Genomic DNA, 22,302 nt, shown 5'->3' with positions numbered 1-22,302 from the left:
AGCCCATATGAACTTTGAATATAGATATTCTATCATACAAATACATGAGTAGGTAGCACAGAGAAATATACTCAAAATGGGGTTCAGGGTTTACTATTTCTTAAACTTGTTACTGTATGACTACTGTTAAATGATGTATGAGGTAGAGCACATACAACATGCAGTTAAATTTATAATGAATTACCAATATAGAAATATGGTGTGGTTCTTTGCTTAAGTGTAGTAAAGATCAAATGGTACAAAGTTGTGAATAAAGATACATTCAATTAATGTGTATGCATTATTTGAAACCAATATCGTAAAAAAAATATATTAATGGTGTAGGAAAGATTGCATTTTTGTACATACAAATATAGATACTGCATTGTACAAAGACATGAGCTGGTAGTACAAAGGATAAATACTGGGAATGACTATTTAGGGTTTGTTATTTTTAATCTCGATTATTCAGCCTGCTGATAAGATGTGTTAAGCCGGAGGGGTTCGAACTGATGGAGCAAGGACTCGTATAAAAGAGACTTGCTCAGAAGCAATTCTCTCAAATAACTAATAATACCGTAATAATTGTGTTTGTAAGTACTAATCTGCACCAGAAAATCCGTACACTGAATCTAGGGGAAGCTTGCCTATGTGTATTACTAACAAGTAACCCGTGTGTTTCTAAAATGGCTGCTAAACGCAGGATTCTGTATTGCGCATGCGTCTACTGCATCTACGTAGCATGACGTACTATCGCTTGGAGGGAAATCTTTGCAGCTGCGCAGTTGCTCTTAAAATGGCCGCTTGGAACTCACATGATAATGCGCATGCTTTGCTGAAACTAAACCATTTATTAAAATGCAAATGCAAAAGATTTATATAAGTAAATGGGAATAGAGTAGAGATAAGTGGTATACAGTGAAATCATTTAGTTTTGATGTTAATACTCTCCTTCTTTGACCTCTCTATTAGTTCGTATTTGGGCCTGCGTGTGGGGCTGAGGCTTGTTCATCATGTGACCATTTCACATACACAGTTGTAACGACCCAGGAGCCGCGATGCATAGCCTTGAATGTCATCCAAAAGAAAATAGTAACATACCCTGGAAACCAGCATGATGTCCGAGAACGGAAAGGATTTTACATAAAATTGCATACATTATATTGATTAACTTGTGAATACGGGTGGGAAATAAAGCATGGGAAAGTAAATTAAGGGGAGGGAACATAGAACAATGAGTTTAAAGAAAAGTATTAAACTTAGCATGGTCTGATGATCATCGCCCCTTTCCTTGTCCAATCAGAGTCAGGAGTCTCGTAAATTCGAAACATTCAGGGGTGGTACATGCCATTAGAAAGGTATAATAGAGGTAGTTTAGTTAGATTAGTTACCACAGAGAGACGGAGAATGCTGAGAGACCGAGATGCTGTCCGAAATTTAAGAAAATACTGAAGAAGATACAATTCCAGACTTAGAATTTTTGAGCCAATTAATTAGAAGAACATCGCGGAAGAACCGAGAAGGCACATAATAGAAGAAGATCTTGGAAGAATCGAGGAGGGACATAATAGAAGATCGCAAAAGAATCGAGGGGAAAGATAGTGTCAGAGAGGGGTGCGGCGCAGGAGTCGTATCTAGAAGAGGTTATCTATCCTGTCCTGAGCCTTTGTCACCTGATCTGTCCCAGGGGACCCTTTCCAATTCCTTCGCCAAGGGGTTGGTTTCCACACCATACTAGGTAAATATAATTCTGTGTAGTATGTCAATGTACTGCTCTCTCTTTTTCCTCCCTATTCAGGTTCTGTCATCGTAATAACTTTGCTTAACGATTATTCTGATTGAATTACTTTCTCTTCCTCTCCTTGTCGAAGACGGTGTTCTAACTGTATTTTGGTTCTTGGCTCACATGAATTTATTAGATAAACAATTTAAACTCGCCAGAGTCTGTGGTTCTCTAATAAAGGTTTATGATATGTACATTTTCATCTATTTAGTTAACTAAAAGGTCCATTGACTAGAGGAAAATACATTGGATCAAGAGGTTTGGTAAGATAATATTAGATAACATTAATCTTACAGGTATTAGCACAATAAATTGACCCCAGCCTATTATGAATGAGTGTGTGTTTATGGGCCCAAGTGAGTACACTAAGTGAGTATCTGAGGTTGGTAACCCGCTGGATCAGAACCACCATGCCCAATCACTAGGGAAAAGTGAATGGTTAAAGGAAGTGTTACAGGACTGCATGATACACAGGAATAAAATATGCTTTATTCAGAGGCTATGGACTACAAAGGTATATTAAAGGACATATTGAAAATAACGTATCCTATTTAGCGGTACACACTGCCCCATCTGTATGTAAGCGCTTTAATAATTATTAGGATTACCCTCATAAATACCGTTCAGACACAAGTTTATATCCAAAAATATTGAGCAGCATAAAGTACTCGTGCGCTTAGACGAAAAACATTAAAGATGTGATATTTTTCCTGACCTGCCTCATACACAACCAAATATTGTAAGAGGCGTGCAATAACGATCTGCGCAAATGAATTCTAATCTTACGGCACTGGTGGAGGCGAAACATCGAGGGAGGAGTCATTTAGCTGCTGGTGAAACAGCGGTTTTACAGACATGTAAATCCACGCGCCGCGGACTGTGATCTATAGGTTCCCTTCCCATTGCATCAACCGCAGAAATCCAAGTAATCTCTATTAAGGAATAGATGCGTGGGGCAGGCGCTGACACCTGGCTGGTCACAGGCTTGAGCTAGCTGTAAGTGGGGCCACCAAATTCAAACATTATCACACCACAGGCGAGACATTTTAACCTACAGAACCACCCACTTGGTTGGCAATCGATTCCGGAGCAGGCGATGATCACATCCGGTGTAGGTGGCTTTTTTTTTTTCTAACTATTGTAATGGGAGAATGAGTCGTACTGTTCTGGGCGGGTCGTTTCTTCTAACCAATCGCAGGATGTGAGGAAACAGCTAGCTACCAAGCTCCTCCCAGTGATTTCTTTTTAGCTACCCATCAGTTAAAACCTTCTTACTACGCCCACTTCTGTTCTGTCCTCACTTATTAGAGTTGAGGGGAGTCGAGAACAAACAAGAAGAGATGGGATTTTTTAGTATTCCCTGCCAGGCAGGTCGAGGTAAGGCACCTTCTATCCGTTTCTGGAGTTTTTTGACTATGAATTGGCAGTTTGTTTATTTTGGTTTGTGTTTACATACGCTTACCAGAGCCCCAAATGATTCCTAAACGTGTTAGGATTCCAGTGGCATTTCATTGTGAGCTGCACCTAGCCCTAATGTCTCTGTAATACTATACCTAACAGACTGACCTCTTTTAATTTAATAACGCGGTCTAGAAGGGAGTTTGTAATGACTTAATCAACCCTTTGCATGGCAGGGCAGGTTAATCAAATTATTAGTGAGGGTAATCTGGATCAAAGGTCTCATGCGCAGCACCGATGAGTGCAGATGCTGAGTGCACCATATACGATCAATAGCTCAGATTGGACCAGACTTGGGAAAGACTTTACAATACCGACGCCAAACACATTGATAAACCAAAAATGTATTAATGCATACACTGTGCATTCATAGCTCAAGTGCAAACTTTGAATGTGTAACGTAAAATGCATGCTTTGATATGTATTCAAGGCTATGACTTATTTGTTGATGCAAAGCCAGGTATGTTTAAGACTATGTATGAGCTTATGTATGAGAATTAAAATACTCATTTATAAACATTGTCTTTTCAGCCAAGCAATGAAATATGAACATTAGAATCTGATCCGCGTTATTCTTCTTATGTCAAACGCCTCCATTTAATACCTCCATTTAATACCATTGATTATGTGTCACATCAAATGCATTTTTCGCAATTCATATGGGAAAGTATGCCTTGGGACAAGATTTGTTTCCAGGGATCCCATATGTTTGTCATCATGTTATGTTTTTATTACTGCTATGAAGCAGTCTCCCATGACTGTGAGCATTATGCAAACACAACAAATACACTGAATGTTCAGAGTTGAAAGTAATATTGCTCTGGAGTTAATGCTTTACTTAAAGTGAGAGGTAGCTTTCAATTTCAGCTATGTTAGTGTCTATGACTCCTCAGCGTCTATGTTAATCTGCCTATTTAGCACCTTCAGATTGCTTTCTGAAATTGGGCTTTTTCTTGGTAATATCATGGAAATGAAAGGGAGACACCTGTAGCTGTTGGACTCCATCACCCAGAGGACTTTGACATTGGAGGGGCGGATGACAGTGTGCCTGCAGCGCACATGCAACCCCTGTCGTGTGGGTTGTGCCCAGGTGCTGCCGGGGGAGAAGACCAGGCTGCAGCGTATCTTCGGGGGGGGGGGAGGGGAGGGGGGGGTGGGGGGTTACAAACCCCTAAAAAATGCATTCTGTAGTTAAAAGTTGGGTACAGGTGCTTTCAGTCGGGTATGGTGAGGTGCCAAGAGCCGGCCCTTTTGCACCCATCAGAGCTCGAAGGTGACCGGCTGGGCCATCCCTCTCTTGTTTTTTACAGCAGAACAATGGGTAAGCGCAATGCAGAAGGGACTGCTCAGAGAGGTGTCGAAAACATCACCAACAATGGCTTTTTAGCAACAGGTTTAGGTAATTTCAAAGGAAATAGAACTGCCAAAAAGCGTCTTTTTATCAGCAGAACATGCCTGTCCCTTCTACACCCCAGCTCTTGTAACAAGGTCCAAAGTCATGGTTCTTCTGTTGACAAGAAAGGTTAAATTGTTAATCCCTACTCATTCTCTGGTTAGCTAACCAACTTCGTTGAACTTCTTCGTTCTGTGAAGCCCGTACTAAAGCGAAAGAGAAAAAATATAAAATATGAGCGTATTCCGTCAGTGCAGCCTGTAGCCTCAAACTTTGAGACAAGTAATGTCTTTGTATGTAAAATATGTTGTTTTGGTGTAATGGTTTTAAAAAGACCGAACACCTGAATACATTTCTTCTTCTTCTATTTAGAGGCAGGTAATGTAATGAGCGGGAGCTCAGTTAACCAAACAAGGTCAAGGGAGTCATTACAGTGAGACCTTCAGTGTGCAGCCCAGTACACAGTCTTGAAGCATTTCACAGAAAACAATGGCATGGAACGTCCTTGAACTTGCCAACCGTGGCTCGTTTGTCTGTGATAGCGCTTGCCACTGTCCCCCATCTAAAAATGGATTTTGAGGAAACCACGGCACAGCTAAAAGATAGTTACTCAGTGGTTATCTGACAATTCAAGCTTTAGCCTTAGGAATTCGGATATTCTGATGGTGTGTAGGGCACCACAGATTGGGCCCTTGGCTAAATCGTTTGAAGGGGACTGTGGAAATTTTAGATTCCCATTCTTAGCAGGAGCAATCTTGAATGATACCTGCGTATCGTTTAGGCTGCCAAGGGTGCTACCGTTGGCATTTTTTTTTTTTTACAGACATCTAAGCACAGACAAGATGATCAAAGCCTGCAGCCACCCACCTGCGGGAACCCTGTTATCGAGGTTATTACTTTTCACAGGTTTATAGAAAAATGATGTCAGCTCCATGTCCCACAAAAGTGGGCTGCTGGGGGATTTTAGGACCGGGGGGATTCAAAAACAGATCAAGTTCCACTAGTTAAATTCACAGCATAACAGTCAATCTAAAGGAACGCACCAAATTCCTGCCAAAGCTTCAAAAAGTTTCTTCAATTTTCTTGGTAGATTGATTGTAATTATTTTCTTGGGTTGGTAGCACCTTAATCAGGTTACGTATGTTAAAACATTCAGTAGCAAATTAACTAGCCATGATTCCAATGGCCATAATCGAAGTCCAGTACCCTTCGATTCCCGCAAGCGTTCTCTTGCCATTCGGTCCGCGCGTTCCTACACGTCTTTTGAAGATTTGACAGAAATTTGGCGTGTTCCTTTGGATTGACTCATACTCAGTTGTATTGGTGCCCTGAAGAAGCCATTGTGTTTTGGCGAAACGCATTGGCTGAGTGTGTATATTTGAAGGATTATGAATTTAGAAGAGAAGAAGAAAAAAAAGATGAATAAAGATTTATCTGGTTCAAAATGAAACATTAAGGACTGACATTTCTGGAATGCATCCTTTGTACTTTGTTCTAAAGATTGCCTCTAATTTTTCTATAATTGTTTCTAATTTATGGCCATGTGGCAGCTGGTCATTTGAGGTGGGCAATATAGCTAGCTTATGTCTCTTTATGTGACCATATTGGGTGGTTATTAATTTATACCTAGCTGCCGCTTTTTGTTGCCACTTTTTGTTTCCACTTTTCATAGGTTCGCTGTACTCTAAGATCTCTTTTGTTAATGACTGTCATGGCGAGCTAAATAGATGCCCCCCCTTTCTCCCCACCATCGCCTTGTGAGACAAAAAAGGGAGGAATAGCAAAAGATGCTATTTATCCTACGCTCTCGACTATTAGAACCGCCAGTGAAAATGTTGCAGACTTATTGTTGAAATTTAGCAATAACTGGCTCGAACGTACCTGCAAGTTTGATAATATTTTAATGCAGGAACCATGGGCAACTACTTACTGTTATTGTGAATATGTGTGTTCTTCTGAGCCCACAAACCTGTCACCATCCGGCAAGGTAAAACCCAGCCTGATTTGTTGGTTTAGGACTACCCTTCCATGTACATAAACCTGCTAACTGCTGCCTCATCCAAGCGTTCCTTCTTAAATGGCCTAGTAGCTTTAATGTGGTAGTGATATTTTTTTTAAAATGCTTAGTTAATGGGCAAATATAATTTAAACTTTCGCAGTCTGTTTTTTTTTTGTTGAAAAGTTAAATTAATTGTCAGATCCTGGTAAGGGTTATTACCTATTTGTGGGCGGTGATTTTAATACTAGGTTGGGAAGCCGGTCATTTTACCTAAATGGCAATCCTTTTGCATATACAGACTCAAACATTGATGTGATACGTGTTCAGGAGCCTCAGGGCGGTATGCTGTGTATTCAACTACTGGAACATGATCTGTTTTTGAATCCCCCCCCAGCCCTGAGCCCTGAAATCCCCCAGCAGCCCACTTTTGTGGGACATGGAGCTAACTCAGTTATAGATGACATCTTTCTTGCAAAAGCTTTACCAGTTGGATGCATTCCCAAGCATTTATAGTGATCACAATTTGCTTACTATTATGATTATTCCTGAAGGCAAACCATATGGTTATTGTGGAACAGATAAAATTACTCTATGACTTACAGGTAATTATTATTACCCCCTCCTCTGTCTTTCTTGTCCCAGTATACTTACAAAATGAGTATGTACCCAATCACCAACACCAGCCCACAGGAAAATGTAAGAAAGAGAAACATTTCAAAAATATATCATGACAACAGTATGTGATATTTTAATTCAAGGCCTCATTGGACTATTACATGTGAACCAAAATCTTAAGTAAAACTTCCATCCACCTGAAGTTGTAATAGGGCATGAAGATGTGCCGAGATGCCAAGGTAGCAGGATTACAAATGTGTTTTTAGGAAGCGCTCTTAAAAGCCACTCAAGAGTTAGACACTCCTCTAGTGGTTCGACTCTGATAACTGGCCCAAGATTAAGCTGCACCTTATTAGTGAAAATAAATTAAGAAACTGAGAACATTAAATCAAAGCTCCCAGTAACCCAGTCAATGTACAGAATAAATAGCTACTGAAAAGAACACTGTAGGAGACAAATATTTAAGTCTGAGCACTCTAGAGGCTCAAAAGAACTCCCACTCAACTCCTCGGGCACTTTGGGGATCTCAGGTGTCAAAACCTGGGAAATACCTTTGACGAAGAACTAAGAGGTATTCCCCAAGTACTTATCCCTAAGTACTTATCCCCCAGCACTCGTTTTTCCATTGGTGCTATGATTTGGATTCAAACCCAGGTACTCGGGTTCCAAAGTGGCCAGCTTAACCACTAGACCAGATTTCCTACGTACATTTTAGGTCTGGCTTGACTTAGCATCTTTCAGCCGCACGACCTGTATTATTTTTTATATAAACATCTTTTTAACTGATTCTCAATTTACATTTATCAAAGATGCAAGATAGTACTTTAACGTTGCTCATTATACAGTACCCCAACAAACATTGTATGTGTCTTAATGCCATATGAATGCAATACGCAGCAGTCAAACATTTCAGCATAAGCAATACAACATGAAGATGATAATCACAACTCCTAAGAAAAGCATAAGTAGATCAGGGTACTGCGCATTATGTTAGTGGTCATCAATTTGATGTCAGAGATATGAGGGGGAGATAAGATCTCCCGTCGGAGCTAGGGCCTGTTGAGGAACAAAGGCATGGATTTGAGATTTAAGTAAAGCATGCCCTGTAGGATTTCCTCAGGATGCTCCCTGTGGCGGCAGGAGGAGCCTGGATGCCACTCGGGGTTACATGTGGCCCATGTGGTTGGGGTGGAGAGCAATCTCTCCTTCCCCAGTCTCGGTGGGGGACAAAGCCAGTGTAGTTCGCTTCACTTTAAGGTCACACGGGGCCTGTTTTATTCCATTCTGTCTGTCAGTGCATCCCAGAAGGTCTCCACACCCTGGCAGGACCACACCATGTCCAACATCTAGTTCAGCTCCCAGTAGTACTTCAAGACATTGGCCCTATAGTTTATGGGGTTAGGTATGCCCAGTATAAGAAGTACAATTGATTGAGCCGGACCCTGGTACCCCTAGATATCTGTTTCGGATAACCGAATTCCCTTTCTCATTTCTTGTCAAACATTTCTATGCCCATGTCCTCCGACCACCTAGCCCTCAGTTTGGAAAGGCCATTGTCTAGTTCATCATGTAATGCACTATAGTATAGAGTGATAGTCTTGCGTCTGTTAAAACTTGCTAATAGTGTAGTCAGCGTTTGGTTGTGAATCAGTTCTGTTGACACAGTTGGGCTCCATTGCCTATGCAACTCACTAACTATGTTTTCATTTGAAAGAAAGAGTCCTGCGTGGGCATTATATAGATCCCCATGCTGCATTACCTGTTGTTTCCAATTGACAGAAAGTGGGATATGTGTTAGCACCCTTCAGCTCTTGGCCTGCTATTTCCAGCTCTGTTCAGCCGTTGCTTAGAGACATTGTCAATCACATCTTAGATCAGACTAGTCACCGGGATCTCCAACCTTTTCTGTAGTAGAGCTACTTCTGATCAGTGTAAATCCTTGTGGGCTACTGAATGCCAAGCAATTTGCACATTGATACCAGACACCCCCACACCCAGCTTCATTGACTTCATTCATTTAAGCTTAATTTCCATAGAGCCAGATACTATGGTTTGAACAAAATACTTTGGCTAACAACACTATGGCACAGCTTCCATGTGTGTCAGTGATCGTGGCATTTAGGGATGTATGAACATTTGTGCGTATGAATGGGATATGTTTGTATGGGTGACTGGCAGCCTGTCTCTTATGTACTTGCCGCACAGGACATACCTTTCGCCATATGTGGCACCGTTACATGTATAACACAAACATACAATCAATTTTTTAAAATGGGAGAAATTTAAAGTGCAGAAAAATGTTTTGCGAATATGTTCATATTGCGGAACATTTTTCTGCACTTTAAATTTCTCTCATTTATAAATATGGCACAGTGTCTACTGGCCTCTAGGAGCAAGAGGCCTGCTGTTTGTAAATGTGACACTCTGAAATAGGCAAAAATAAAAATGAGGAGTTCATTTAATCATTAAGGTAACTTTTCATTACAATTTTCTCCCTTTTAAAAGCATTCAGAAAAACCATATTTTTTCACTGTTCCAATATTGCGCTGACAAGGACTTTTATTTAAGAGTTAAACACCTCAGTGCTTCAGCTGTTAACCTCTGTGCCAAATCCTCAGCCTGGCTCATAAATCTGACTGAGACCTGCTCATTATCATGCCCAGCTATCTGCAACCCACTAGTAGTCAGGTAAAATAAGCACAGCCTTCCCTTAACTTTAAAAGGAAAATATGACCTTGTGCTTATTTAAAAATGAAATGAAGGCTGTGAGCTATTCTGAAAGTGTCTGGGAACTACTGGAAGCTCATGATCGACTGGTTGGAGACACTTATACATCTATTACCGCATGCTGTTGACTGTTTGGTTTTTTATTCGGGTTCCTAGTGAGTGATACTATTACAGTGCCTGAGGGAATTAAAATACAATAGTCACACGTTTTGTCGCATTCAAACGTTTATCTCATATTTGCATTCTAAACAGAAAGCACTTTCTTGACTGTAGCTTGCATATTTTAATGAATTTATCAAGACTCTAGTGCAAGCCTGAACCCTTATTCCTCCCCAGTATCAAAGATGAAACCCACCCATTATAGCCAACTCTTATAACATGATCGCCCACCTACTGCACATTCCTGTTCTAGAGCAAAGAAAACCTCAAGTAAGCATCTAAAAACCTCTTACAGTTTCTAAATGTCAAGAAACAAACTAGTTACTGTTAGCATCAGAGAAACTGATGATGATCTTCTGCTTAAGAGTAATTGGGTAATTCATCTAGCAAAACATTTTGCTTGTGTGGAAAGGATTCCGGTTATGCAAATGTCCAGTTCAGGCCCAGTTCACATCTCTCATTTTTTAGGTTGAGCCTAACGCAGCGCGCAAGCGTTGCTTAGGAGATGACCTCTTGGAATCACTCAGGACTTTTTGGGAAACTCGTGCATGTATTGCACTGTTTCCAATGAGCACTCGTGCATGTATGGCGTTTACCTTGCGCCATCTGTTTCCAATTATCTTGCCCGTGCTTGTTTACATTTGCCTATCTCGCGGTCGTGTTAATTGGAAACAGATGGCGGTCACATTCACTTTTGCGGCTGCTTGTTCTAATTCGCTTTAACTTTCATGCTTGTACTTTTTAAACAGCAGGGTTTCAAGTGTAGTTGGAAGAGCAGGGTTCTTGTCGTAAAAGCCACGGGGTTCCTTACGGCTGTCAGCCGTTCCTTTCTGGGACGGGGGATGTCAGTTTTCTCTTTCTGGTTGCGGAAAGAGGTGCTTAAAAGCGGGATCTGAGGCCGTTCACTTCATGTTTTAGACTAACAAGGGCAGGGATTTGTGGTGTGTTTAAATCTATCATGTATTTTCCACCCTCACCACACAGACACATTGTGTTATGAGTTTCAGAGGGGATCAGGGCTACATCACTTCTACACTGTGTTATATTTGTAGTATTTCCAGTATGAAGATACTTCGTATTTACATAAACCATATCTAAGCGCTTATTTGCGCATGGCGCACTTTTCTGCTGCATGATGAAGTATGAGTCCAGTATGGATGAATGGTTTATTAAAAGTTTATTAAAGTGTAGCGCAGCTCTGGACTCTTTGAGCGTTCATCTTTTATGAGTCAAACAGGATAAAGGTATGTGCTCAGTGTCACACACGTTGGTTCAGTGGGTAAGCTGGCGTTGAAATTAAGAGTGAGGTCTGTTTTCTTGGACATCTCTCTGTGTGTACTGCAAAGGTGTGTGTCGTGAACAATCCAGTAATGTGCAGCATTTTTTGTGCAGTGCTGGCTGCTGGGATAGTCCACTTCTAAGCACTCTATTCATTGTTAGCCCGGGCTGGTTCTCATTTTGAAAACTCGCTTTGCAGTTGACAATAAGAGCCAGTTCCTCCATTGGCAGATTTGCATTTCCTAAAAATAGAAATGTCGGGTTTCGATTGTGCAGACATCGGTTTTATTCGTAGGAGGCGCTGGGGGAGGGAATACACATTCTGAAAGAAACAGTAATGCGTCTCTTGGGACGCTGCTCTACAACATAGCTTAAACATATTGGCAAAACACTTATAAGGTCCCAAAGGCAAGACCTATTGGTTTTGCCAATGCTTGTCTTACCTTTCCACATCTTTTCTTCCTGTCTGACGTCCGTGAGATCCATCAGGGCAAATAATACTGCATATAATTATGTAGGCTCCTCCTATCCTGTTTTTAAACAATGCAAAAGATATATATTTTAAAATGTTTTTAAAGACCTTTATCTCCATCGGGCACCTAATAATAGCCTGTAATACTGCTACTTGTACTGCTTCTAATAGTAAATGTTTAGTAGAAAAAAAACACAAAACTGCTATTTGTAGCAGGTAATCTGGATGTGCACTTCTGTCAAAGAGTATTAGGATTATTGTGTTAATAAATAGTTTCATCCAGAAAAGATTTTCCGGCATACGTCTGTTTTGCTGTGGAACAATTGTTGCCTCCACAATTCTGCTTGTGTCAAAAAGATAACAGATTGAGGGTGTGAACACACTCCCTGCTCTTGCGTCTTCACTCGTTTGTTGACCTGTCTGCAGCTTCTTTTCTCCCTGTCTGATGCCATATATGGCCCCATGACAAATAAATCGTGTCACAAAATATTAGTTTACAGATAATTCTCTTGCATAACCGGTTTTAAATAAAGCAACATGTTTGTTTATCTTAGCATGTTTAGCTACAGAACCACTTTACTCTTGGGACAACTGTTACTGCAGGCTTGGAAAAATTATCAAGGTACAAATGGTAACCGCACGGTGTACTGCAGGATTGTACTGCTCTCACTCCAGATACCTAGCACTGCCACATCCAGTTGGCCTGACTTTAATGTGTAAATGCATTGAAATAGCTATAGTAAATGGCATTAATTTCTTGTATGATCACATTAAGACCAGACCTGCTGGCTTTGCCAGTGCCTGGTATTTATGTTCAACCCTTTGCTATCAATGATCCCTAGTTAAATGTAATGAAATATTGAATAATTACCTGTGCTGAGAAGGGTTCAACCAATGCTACCTTTTTAAAGCAGAGTCTGACAAAATCATGTGAAAAAGTAGTTGTGTTGCTTATTTTGTTCCCTTTAACACATACACACAGTGCTGACTTTGCACCTGCTTCATGAGTGTTTAAGACATACCAATGTTTTATGAAATCTCACCTTTTCCCAGTAAGCCAGTAAGCTTACATTTGAGCAAAGCTTTCTACAGGAATGAGGTTTGCAACTGTTTCTTCCAATGAAATGGGGCAGCTGGTTTCTTAGTGCTGTGATGCTGGGCCCCTCTATTTCCTGCATCGTAAACATACTGATTTTCTAAATGCTATTATTAATATTTTATTAGTAATTTGAAAATTAGTAAAGCTTTGCTGGCTATCACGTTCTTGCCCTCGCTTTAGCGAGCGACAGGCAGCCAGGCTCTTTTTCCCTGGCACATGCATACTGCGCATGTGCCCTCAGTTGAAACTTTATCGGTTAATTCAGGGCTTACCATGATCCAGCCCTGGCCTGCCATTGTTCAGGGACTCCTTGCACCGGCCCTAGATGACGCAAAGCAAGTGTTATTTTTTAGGTCTCGCCTAGGCCGATATGGGCCCGTCCATGTTTTCAATTGGCTCTTGTGACTGTCCTTTCTAAATTCTTCATTGTGTTTGGTTACTTTGCTCACTTGTCCCTCCTTTTCTACTCTTGTAACCTCCCATAAGGACTGCCCCTTTTACATGTGTTGTACTCAGTATGTTTCATTTACAGTTTGTGAGCACTCTTTTGTCAATGACTTCTTCAGCGTAGCTGCAGTTGCAGGCACAACAGCTATGCACTGCCTTAATCACACTTCCTACAACATGTTGTTCTTGTAATTTTAGGTGTGTTTATCCAAGGCTTCTGTTGCATTAGCGTGCAGGGTTTTATTTTATTAATATTTGTTTTCCAGCGCGGCATCCCGCGCTTCATCTTTACCAATGGCAGCCAGCGAGGGTCCCGGGCAGGGTGCACATGCCAGCAAAGTAAAAGCATTAACACAAGCGCCAAACTCCTACTAAAGAAGCCCGTGGGCAGTAATTACGCTTGCGCATTTTCAATAAGCATTTATTGAACACTCGTCATTCTAGTGTAAAATAGGTGTGCTGAAACAACCACTAGACAGAAACAGATATAAATGATTAAAAGCACTAAAAGGTAAAAGGATGGTAGATTTCTACCATCTTGCTATGACCATGAATACAGGCAAGAATATAAAATACACAATAATAAAATGCGTACTTATACAATGCTACCCTAACTAGATGTACCTAGAATATGTGTAGGTGTTAAGCCAAAAATCCCTCTAGGATAAAGTCAACCCCATTACCTCAAGTGAGAGACTGTCGGACCCCATCTTGGTCTCGAGCTGGACACCCCGTAAGGGATGTTGGACCACTGCGAGCTGGAGTATCTGCATGTAGGAACCACAGCGTCTCGCGTCGGTGTATTGGCATGGAAGTTGTGATCTCCTCCGACTATCTCAGTAAGATGTGATGTTTATATACCCAAAGGTATCCCCAGGGGTTTGATGTTGCTGTGCCATTGTCGGACTTAGGATGACGTCGGGAATGAACCGTGTACATAGTTATTATGCAGGAGATGGTAGTCTGCTGAGTTTCCAACAATCCAAGGATCCTCATGCATAATGTATGAGGCTATTGTTCAGGGAAAACCCCACGTTCTGTAAGCAGTACTGTAACTAGGTAAAGGGTCAGTCCTAGCAGCCTGTTATGTATGTAATGTAGGGACGAATATAGGTGAAAGGTTGTGATGTTACCCAGGCCTATACTGGGGTACCTATATGGAATATAACAGTGATGTTACCCAGGCCTATATTGGGGTACTTATATGGAATATAACAGTCTGGCCCGACAGGAAGCAGGGTCAGTGCAGTAAAGGGAGGCCAAATCAACTCTTATTTTAGCTGACCGTGCACAGGCAACGCTTCTAAAAGTATATTGTCTATTTCTTAAGTAGCTTAACAACACCAATGGTCTCTTCTGAGGAAGGTGAATTTGATAGTTTCTGTTATGTATCCAGGGTGCGTGTCGTTTCGCTGTAATTTTTACTTTGTTTGAATCTTATTATTGAATGTGTGAGTGGGTTCTAATGCAATCAGGCCATCGGCAATGGCCTTTGTTCCAAATACCAACAGGACATTATCAGTGTCCCCACATGCATTCAATATGCATTTAGCTCTGACTATATTTGATCATACTATTGACTAACACTGGCGATGATGTCTAGCGCCTTATTCTTTAAAGAGTCTTCATTTTCTCTATTTCTCTGATTTAACTTCTCCACGTTGATCATAAACTCCTTATATTCTCTTCTTCATGGGCACCTATTAGGATAGCCTATTGGAAGTTGTATTAGGTATGCATTTCTACTGCCCGGGTCCATTTGGCTTCTTGTAGAATCCTATCCTTCTATTCCTTAGTTCTGATTCTTACCTTTGTCAGGTATTGGGTGTTGATTAAGAATCAGTTAGACTCTCTAGCTCCATGAATATCGAGGACCCTCGCCACTACCCGCCCTCACATTGGCAAATGGTCTTCAATCAAGCCTACCCCCATGTTCCTTGTAATCATATTCATCCCTTTATTTGCTTTTAGATTGTCTAAATTCTGTGCTGTACTGAAGGTGCCTACTGGATTTACTGATATTCTACTAGGTAGAGAAAGTAAGTGAGATCCCTGGTCAAATATGTTTATAACTTGGTCTCTTCCCTCACTTGTATTGTTGGCCTTACAAGGATCTCCCTCATGCTTTTTCCCTGGATTGCTGGTTTGGATCCCCAATTTCACTATTAATTTCTTTAGCTTCTCAACCTCTATGGAAAGGGCGTCAAGTCTTGAATAAAGCCCAGCCACCATTGTGTTTGAAAGGACAAGGTTAGTCGGGCAGCTACCTCCCACTGTAGATTAAGTTGCGTTTTGTTCACTGCTATGCTCATTAGGCTTGAGTTTGCAACTTATTTGGCAGATTTTGTTGCCTTCTAGCTCTTCCAGGGTGGCTAGTAGCTTGTATCTCTTTGCACAGTATATACTTATTACAAGCCCGCCCCAGTTTTCTGCGCCATTTGAAACCATTACTTTGGGGAAAATGTTTGAGTGAGGATCCTTTATACTATCCTGAGTGAGGGAGGAAGGCGTGAGATCTAATGCCCCAGTGTCACGAGATACAGTTCCTGCATCAGTGTTACTTCCTAAGGATCATGTACTATGTACGCTTCTCTACTTTTAATAGAAGGTTGTTATTTTCTTTGTGTCTACACTTGCCCGACCTTTTTGTCAGATAATAATGGACTCGGCCTCCTCAATTAGGTCGTCCATCTCTGCTAGAGTGTAATTCTCCCCTGCACTCTTCCGTATTTTTGCTACTTTCCCACTTTCTCAGTGGTCTTTCTCTTCCCAATTTTGATGTTTCCGGCCAGTGGTTAATTATTTATTTGTTTCTTCTTTTTATATCACCTATTCTAACTTTAGTTCCTCCTCTTTTCTCTATATGGGTGGTATTTAAAGTACAACAACAAATAAACAGATGAACAAAGAATGAAAGAAAAAAAAATCACAGTTACATAGTTTTTATCCTATTTAAGGCGATAAAATGATCGAGCGAGAGCAATGTAATGCTCCAAAGGAAGATAATCTCCACACCAATTCAAACCATTGAGAGGGCTAATCAGTGCTCAAAGACTAGGGGTAACCGATGACTGCGAGTGTCTGATTGACAACAAAAACTTTGAATAATTCCCTCTGGCTCAAATCATATAATCGCTCTCACAGGTTCCTAATCAATCAATCATGGGGTGTGTATAGCGCAGTCTACTCACCCGGAACAGATCTCAAGGTGCTGAGGGGGAGGGGGTTTCCGCAGATACTGCAGGTCACTGTTTACCATGGAAGAGCCAGGTCTTGAGGTCCTTTAGGAACTTGGGGAGCGATGCAGTCTGTCTGAGGTGGAGAGGGAGGGAGTTCCATGCCTTGGCCGTGAGGAGGGAGAAGGTGCGCCCTCCTGTTCTGCTTTTCTTAATCCAAGGTACAGTTGCGAAGGAGAGCTGGGCTGAGTGGAGAGAGTGGTGGGGTGCGTGGAACATGAGGCAGTGGTTCAGGTTGGCAGGTCAGGCATTGTGAAGGGCCTTGTGTGAATGGGTGAGGAGATTGTAGGTGATTCTCTTCTCGACGGGGAGTCAATATAGGGTCCATAGATGTTAGCTGATGTGGCAGTGGTGTGGTAGGTTGAGGACTAGTCTGGCGGCGGCGTTCTGGACGTTCTGGAGTTTGCGACTGAGGTTCTTGTTGATCCCGGCGTAGAGTGTATTGCCATAGTCCAGACTGCTGCTGACGAGGGCGTGTGTGACTGTTTTCCTGTGTTGGGGGAATCCACTTGAAGGTCGTGCGGAGTAGGGGGAGGGTGTGGTAGCAGGAGGAGGTGATGGCATTGACCTGACAGTCTATTTGATTTCGGAGTCCAGGATGATCCTGAGGTTGCGTGCGTGGTCCGTGGGGGTCCCCGAGCGCAAGGGGGCCACCAGGTGTTGTACCAGGTATTGGATTTTGGGTCCATGAAGAGTATCTCTGTATTGTCCGTGTTGAGTTGAAGGCAGCTGTTTCATTCATCTGGCAACGGCTTCCAATCTGTCTTAAAATTTTCGTTTGGTGATGTTGGGTTTGTTGGATAGGGAGAGGATGAGGTGGGTTTCGTCCGATGTGATGTTGAGTCCGTGTGCTCTGACGATGGCTGTGAGCGGGGCCATGTAGATGTTGAACAGGTTCGGACTGATGTAGGATCCCTTTGGGACTCGCAGGTGGTTGGAGTCGGTTCTTTGAGGAATGGAGGCGGTCTGACTCGTTGCGTTCTGCAGGAGAGGAAAGAGCGGATCCAGTCGTGGGCCTTGTTCCGGGTTCCCGCGTCGTGGAGTCTGAGGGCTAGGGTGCGGTACGAAACAGTGTTGAAGGCCGCGGAGAGGTCAAGGAGGATGAGGGCCACAGTCTCTCCTTTGTCGAGGAGGGCACGGATATCATCTGTTGCTACGGGGAGTGTGGATTCTGTGCTGTGGATCTTCCTGAAGCCTGATTGGGAGGGGTCGAGGATGTTGTTCTCTTCGATGAAGGCGTTGAGTTGCTGTTGACGGTTTTTTCCATGACTTTGGCCGGATAAGGGAGTAGGGAGATCAGTCTGAAATTTGTGAGGTCGGTGGGGTCCGCTGAGGGTTTTTTCAGGAGAGGGTTGATCTTGGCGTGTTTCCAGTTGTCGGGGAAGGAGGCGGTCCCGAAGGAGCGGTTGATAATGCGTTGAAGTTTGGGTGTGATAATGTCTGCGACTTTGCGGTATATGTTGTGGGGGCAGGGGTCCCTGGGGGCCCCAGAGTGAATGGTCTTCATTATCCTCCGAGTGTCTTCGATGCTCAGGGCGGTCCAGCTGTTAAGTGACGGTTGCGTGCTGCTGGGAGCGGTGGGAGGGAGTTACTCGTGGGGGTTATTGACGTCGAAGTTGTCATAGATGGTCTTGATTTTGTGATGGAAGAAAGCGCTGAGTCTGTCGCAGAGGTCCTGGGAGTGAGTGATGTCTGCGGACTCGCTGTTGGGTTGGGCGAACTCTCTGATTATGCCGAAGAGTTCCTTGCTGTTGTGAGCGTTGATGGAGATTCTGTCCTGAAGTGCTTCCTTCCTGGAGAGTCTGATGAGCTTGTGGTGGGCCACGGTGGCAGTTTTGAAGTTGTCGTGGTCAGTCGTGGCTTTGGAGTTCCTCCACAGTGTTTTTGAGTCATCTGCAGGTTCGTCTGGAGTCTCGGAGTTCAGTGGAAAACCAGCTGGCTTTCTTGGCGTGGGGCTTGTAAGTTTTCTTGAGGGGGCGATGGTGTTGGCACAGTCGGTGATCCAGTTGTGCTGAGTGCGGGTGGCGGTGATGGGGCCATCGTCTGTGGTTGTGGGAGCGGAGCTGCTGAGGGCGGTGGCGAGCTGGTCGTCAGATCTTGTTCCAGTTCCTGCGTTGGAGCTGATGGGGCGTCTGCGGGGAATGTTGGATTTGAATGTGAAGTTTACACATCGGTGGTCTGTCCATGGTAGGTCGGAGGTGTGGCTGAAGGTGATGGAGTCCCCTGCTGTGAAAACGGGATCTAGGTTGTGCCCATCTGCGTGCGTTGGTACGGGTATGATCTGCTAAAGTCCGATTGTGTGGAGGTTGTCCAGGAGGGCGGTGGAGTTTGGGTCCACGCGGTTGTCGAGGTGGAAGTTGAGGTCTCCTAGCAGCGTTAAGTCGGTGGAGGTGATGGCATGCGGCGTGATGATGTTGGTGATGGAGTCGGTGAAGGGTGCGCAGGGCCCGGAGGGTCTATAAATTTGGGTGCCTTGGAGGGTGGAGGATGGGTTGGTCTGGATATTGAAATGGAGATGTTCCATCAGGTCTGTGGCCCTATCGTAGGAGGTACTCAGCCGGAGATTGGCCTTGTGAGCGATGGCGATGCCTCCTATCAAGTCACAGTCTCAAGGCTAACTGTATATTATGACTAGTGCAGGAGCACCTTTCACCTACTTGAAATATCCTTTTGTAGCCGAATGCAGAGCCAAGGGGAGGTGGCCCTGCCCTGCCTCCTCCTGTCACCAACAGGCGCAGCACAGGCAAACCCTTGGCACGGCTTGTGCCGCAGGAGATAGTCAGGCGCTATATAGCGCATCACGGCAGGCGGGAGGCTGGTGTCAAGCCCTTCCTTGTAGCAAGATTTGCTGGACCTTGTAGTCCTAGGGCTTGGCAAAAACACATGGCCCCTAGGACTCAGCATTCCATGCCGTGGGATATGGTCAGGCGCTATATAGCGTGCCGTGGCAGGAGGGAGGCAGCCGGTGGCAAGCCCCTCCTTGTAGCAAGATTAGCTGGACCTTGTAGTCGCTGGGCTTGGAAAAAACACACAACCACATACACAAAAGAGAAATAGGAATATTGGGATATACACTTATGTGTGGTGGCACGTGCTTAGTATTTGAAAACTGCCGTCACCCACAATTTGTGGCATGCTTCATTATAGGGCTTGCTACACAACACCCCTGCGCACAAGGGAGGAGGAAGACAATACAAATCTAAACTTGTAGGGATGTAAAATAGAAATATTTGTGCAGAACATAGAATCTAAAACGATCTCAGGAATATCCACCTCTATACTTTATTCTTGGATTTCCCAGTCAGGATTAAAATAAATATAGGATGGTGGTGTCAGGAATGTTTAGTAGCTCCTCACCCCTCTTACCTGCATATTTGTCTGCATGTTTCAGCCGATTAGGTGTAGCCCCAACACGGGTCTTTACGGCTTTTGTCAGGACCTAAGATCCCCTATATTCCCCTTCTTTCCTACCTTACTTATGTAGGTTGAGGATAGACCCACTCCGGTCTATGGCTGCTTAAACACACTGCTGTAGTACAAAGTCTCACAATAGTTGAAGCTCGCAAAGGCGCGGGAGCGATGGCGGCTGCCTGTAGTCAAAACATTCGTCAAAGTGAGACCGCCGTCCCTGCACTTACCTCCTCGCGCTGTGTAGCACTCAGCGTCCCGCGATGCAAGCGATGGTCAGGCACTGTACAGCGTGTCACGGCAGGCGGCTGGTGACAAGCCCCTGTCACAGACAGCGAAGCTACTTTAATGCAAGTCCATTGCCACAAACCATGGATTCATCTGACAGGCGTCTGCCTAGCCCCAACCATGCCATCCATCCTTTCGAACACCAAGCTTCTTCATACTTATGTATTTCCTAATATTTTTTACTTTCTCGGTATACTAATACTGTGATCATCCTTTTTGGGGGTCCAATGAGCTTCCTTTGTTGGAGGGACAATCTATTAATAAAGTAATATAGTAAAAATTTACACAAATATATGGTTTTACTCAATTGGGAAAATCAGCCATTCTCAAAAAGAGACTAAAGTCTGAAGTTCAAAGTTCTGGATTACAGGCAGTTGTGTATATATAGTGCAACAGCCACAAAAAAACACGGATTACAAATTCCTACATTCCTACATGACGCAAATAGCAAGCTTGTGAGATAAAATATTGCCAAAACACGTAAATCTTATCAAGAATTGGGTACGTGTCCATGTTTAGGAGAAGCCCCCTCTTTTGTGGGTTAGTTCTCAGAACAATAGGAGAATATTGTCAAATACTGACTGCCTGTCATTAATGCTGTCCATCAATCTGTCTATAATGTATCTATTAACACTATTTCTAAGTTTGGTACAATTTCTGGCCCTGAACAACGTGTCTCTATTTTAAAATTCAAAGACCACTGTTAATTCAATTTTTCGTCTATTTTTTATTTATTCCTGTATGTCTGTCATTTTCTCCTTACCAGTTTTAGTGCAAGATTAACTGGAACTTTTGGTGCCATTTTGAAGGTACACCCTTCAGTATTATTGAGACTATTATGTATATATTTCATTGCCTATAGAGAGCCTTTCTATTTTGATTATGATATTTTAACAGGGTAATTTAATACAAAAACAAAATGTAAAACAATCTTCATATAGTTCACTTTGTGGTATTTAGTCTGTGACAAGGTCACATGGGGAGATTCAATTAGAATCAATTGTTTGTCGTGCACTCTCGAGGCATTTGCCTAATTACTTAAATTTTCTTTCCTAATAATATACAGCATTCCTCACAAAATATCAAATCCTAAGTTATACACTACATAACACAACATAAAAAAAAATGGCATTAAAATGTGGCCGCGTTTCTACTTACACATACATGTACATCAACGCTAAATTACATACTGAGGCAACCAAAACACTACTGCATCAATTGTAAATTACATACTAGGGCAAACAAAACACTACTGATCACATCCCTCTGGATTTGTAGCGGGGATAACGTTTCACTGTTTTGCAGAACATACACTGATTGCACAGCCTCAAACCCTGGTCTGCCTTGACCACTTTCAACTTATTTAGTTGAGTGCCTTGTATCTTCCGATTTTACCACCTGGATCCCTTAATATTTTGTCAATACACAATCTTGCATGGAAAGATAAAATTATATATGATTGTAAACATTGTTAATGTCTTTGCAAATAAAAAGGAACGGACCTCGTAATAGTCCTACTTTAAAAACACCAAACACCCAAGTTCTACCTGCCCCTTAGAAATGCATAGACTTTTACTGAACAACAGCGTCTCTTTTACTTTTCGCAAGAGCGCAAGTCACTTCTTGGAGGACAGGCAGTATTCTGGGCTGGCAGTCCGTGAAGTCAAGCAGAGGTCCTGGCTGGTCATGCCAATATGTTGGAGGTAAAATCTATTGGTAAAGTAATTTTACCCAATAATAAGGTTTTAAACCATTAATCAATTCGGAAAATCAGCCAGTCTCAAAAAGAGACCAAAGTCTGAAGTTCAAAGTTCTAGATTATAAGTAGTGGTATATATACTGTGAAAGCCACAAAAAAACACACTGGTTACAAATTCCTATATGATGAAAATTGCAAGCTGGGCAGATAAGATATTGCCAAAACACGTAAATATTTCCAAGAATTGTGTACGTGTCCATGT

The 22,302-nt window shown here is 42.7% G+C and overlaps 1 protein-coding gene across 1 annotated transcript in view; it reads left to right on the top strand.

Moving 5' to 3' along the window:
• The first annotated feature begins 2,864 nt into the window (after nt 1-2,864).
• LOC146771122 (reticulocalbin-2-like) overlaps nt 2,865-22,302 on the top strand; it is a 136,462-nt gene continuing 117,024 nt past the window's right edge. Inside the window, exon 1 of the mRNA XM_085640331.1 lies at nt 2,865-3,139. Coding sequence (XP_085496457.1) covers nt 3,103-3,139 — 37 coding nt within the window. The 5' untranslated portion in view covers nt 2,865-3,102. The remainder of the gene's footprint in view (nt 3,140-22,302) is intronic.

The sequence above is a fragment of the Triturus cristatus genome, unplaced genomic scaffold, assembly GCF_964204655.1.
Source record: "Triturus cristatus unplaced genomic scaffold, aTriCri1.1 SCAFFOLD_299, whole genome shotgun sequence".
NCBI classification, from domain to species: Eukaryota; Metazoa; Chordata; class Amphibia; order Caudata; family Salamandridae; genus Triturus; species Triturus cristatus.
Note: the sequence above shows the minus strand (reverse complement) of the source record. Positions and strands in the feature narration are given on the sequence as shown.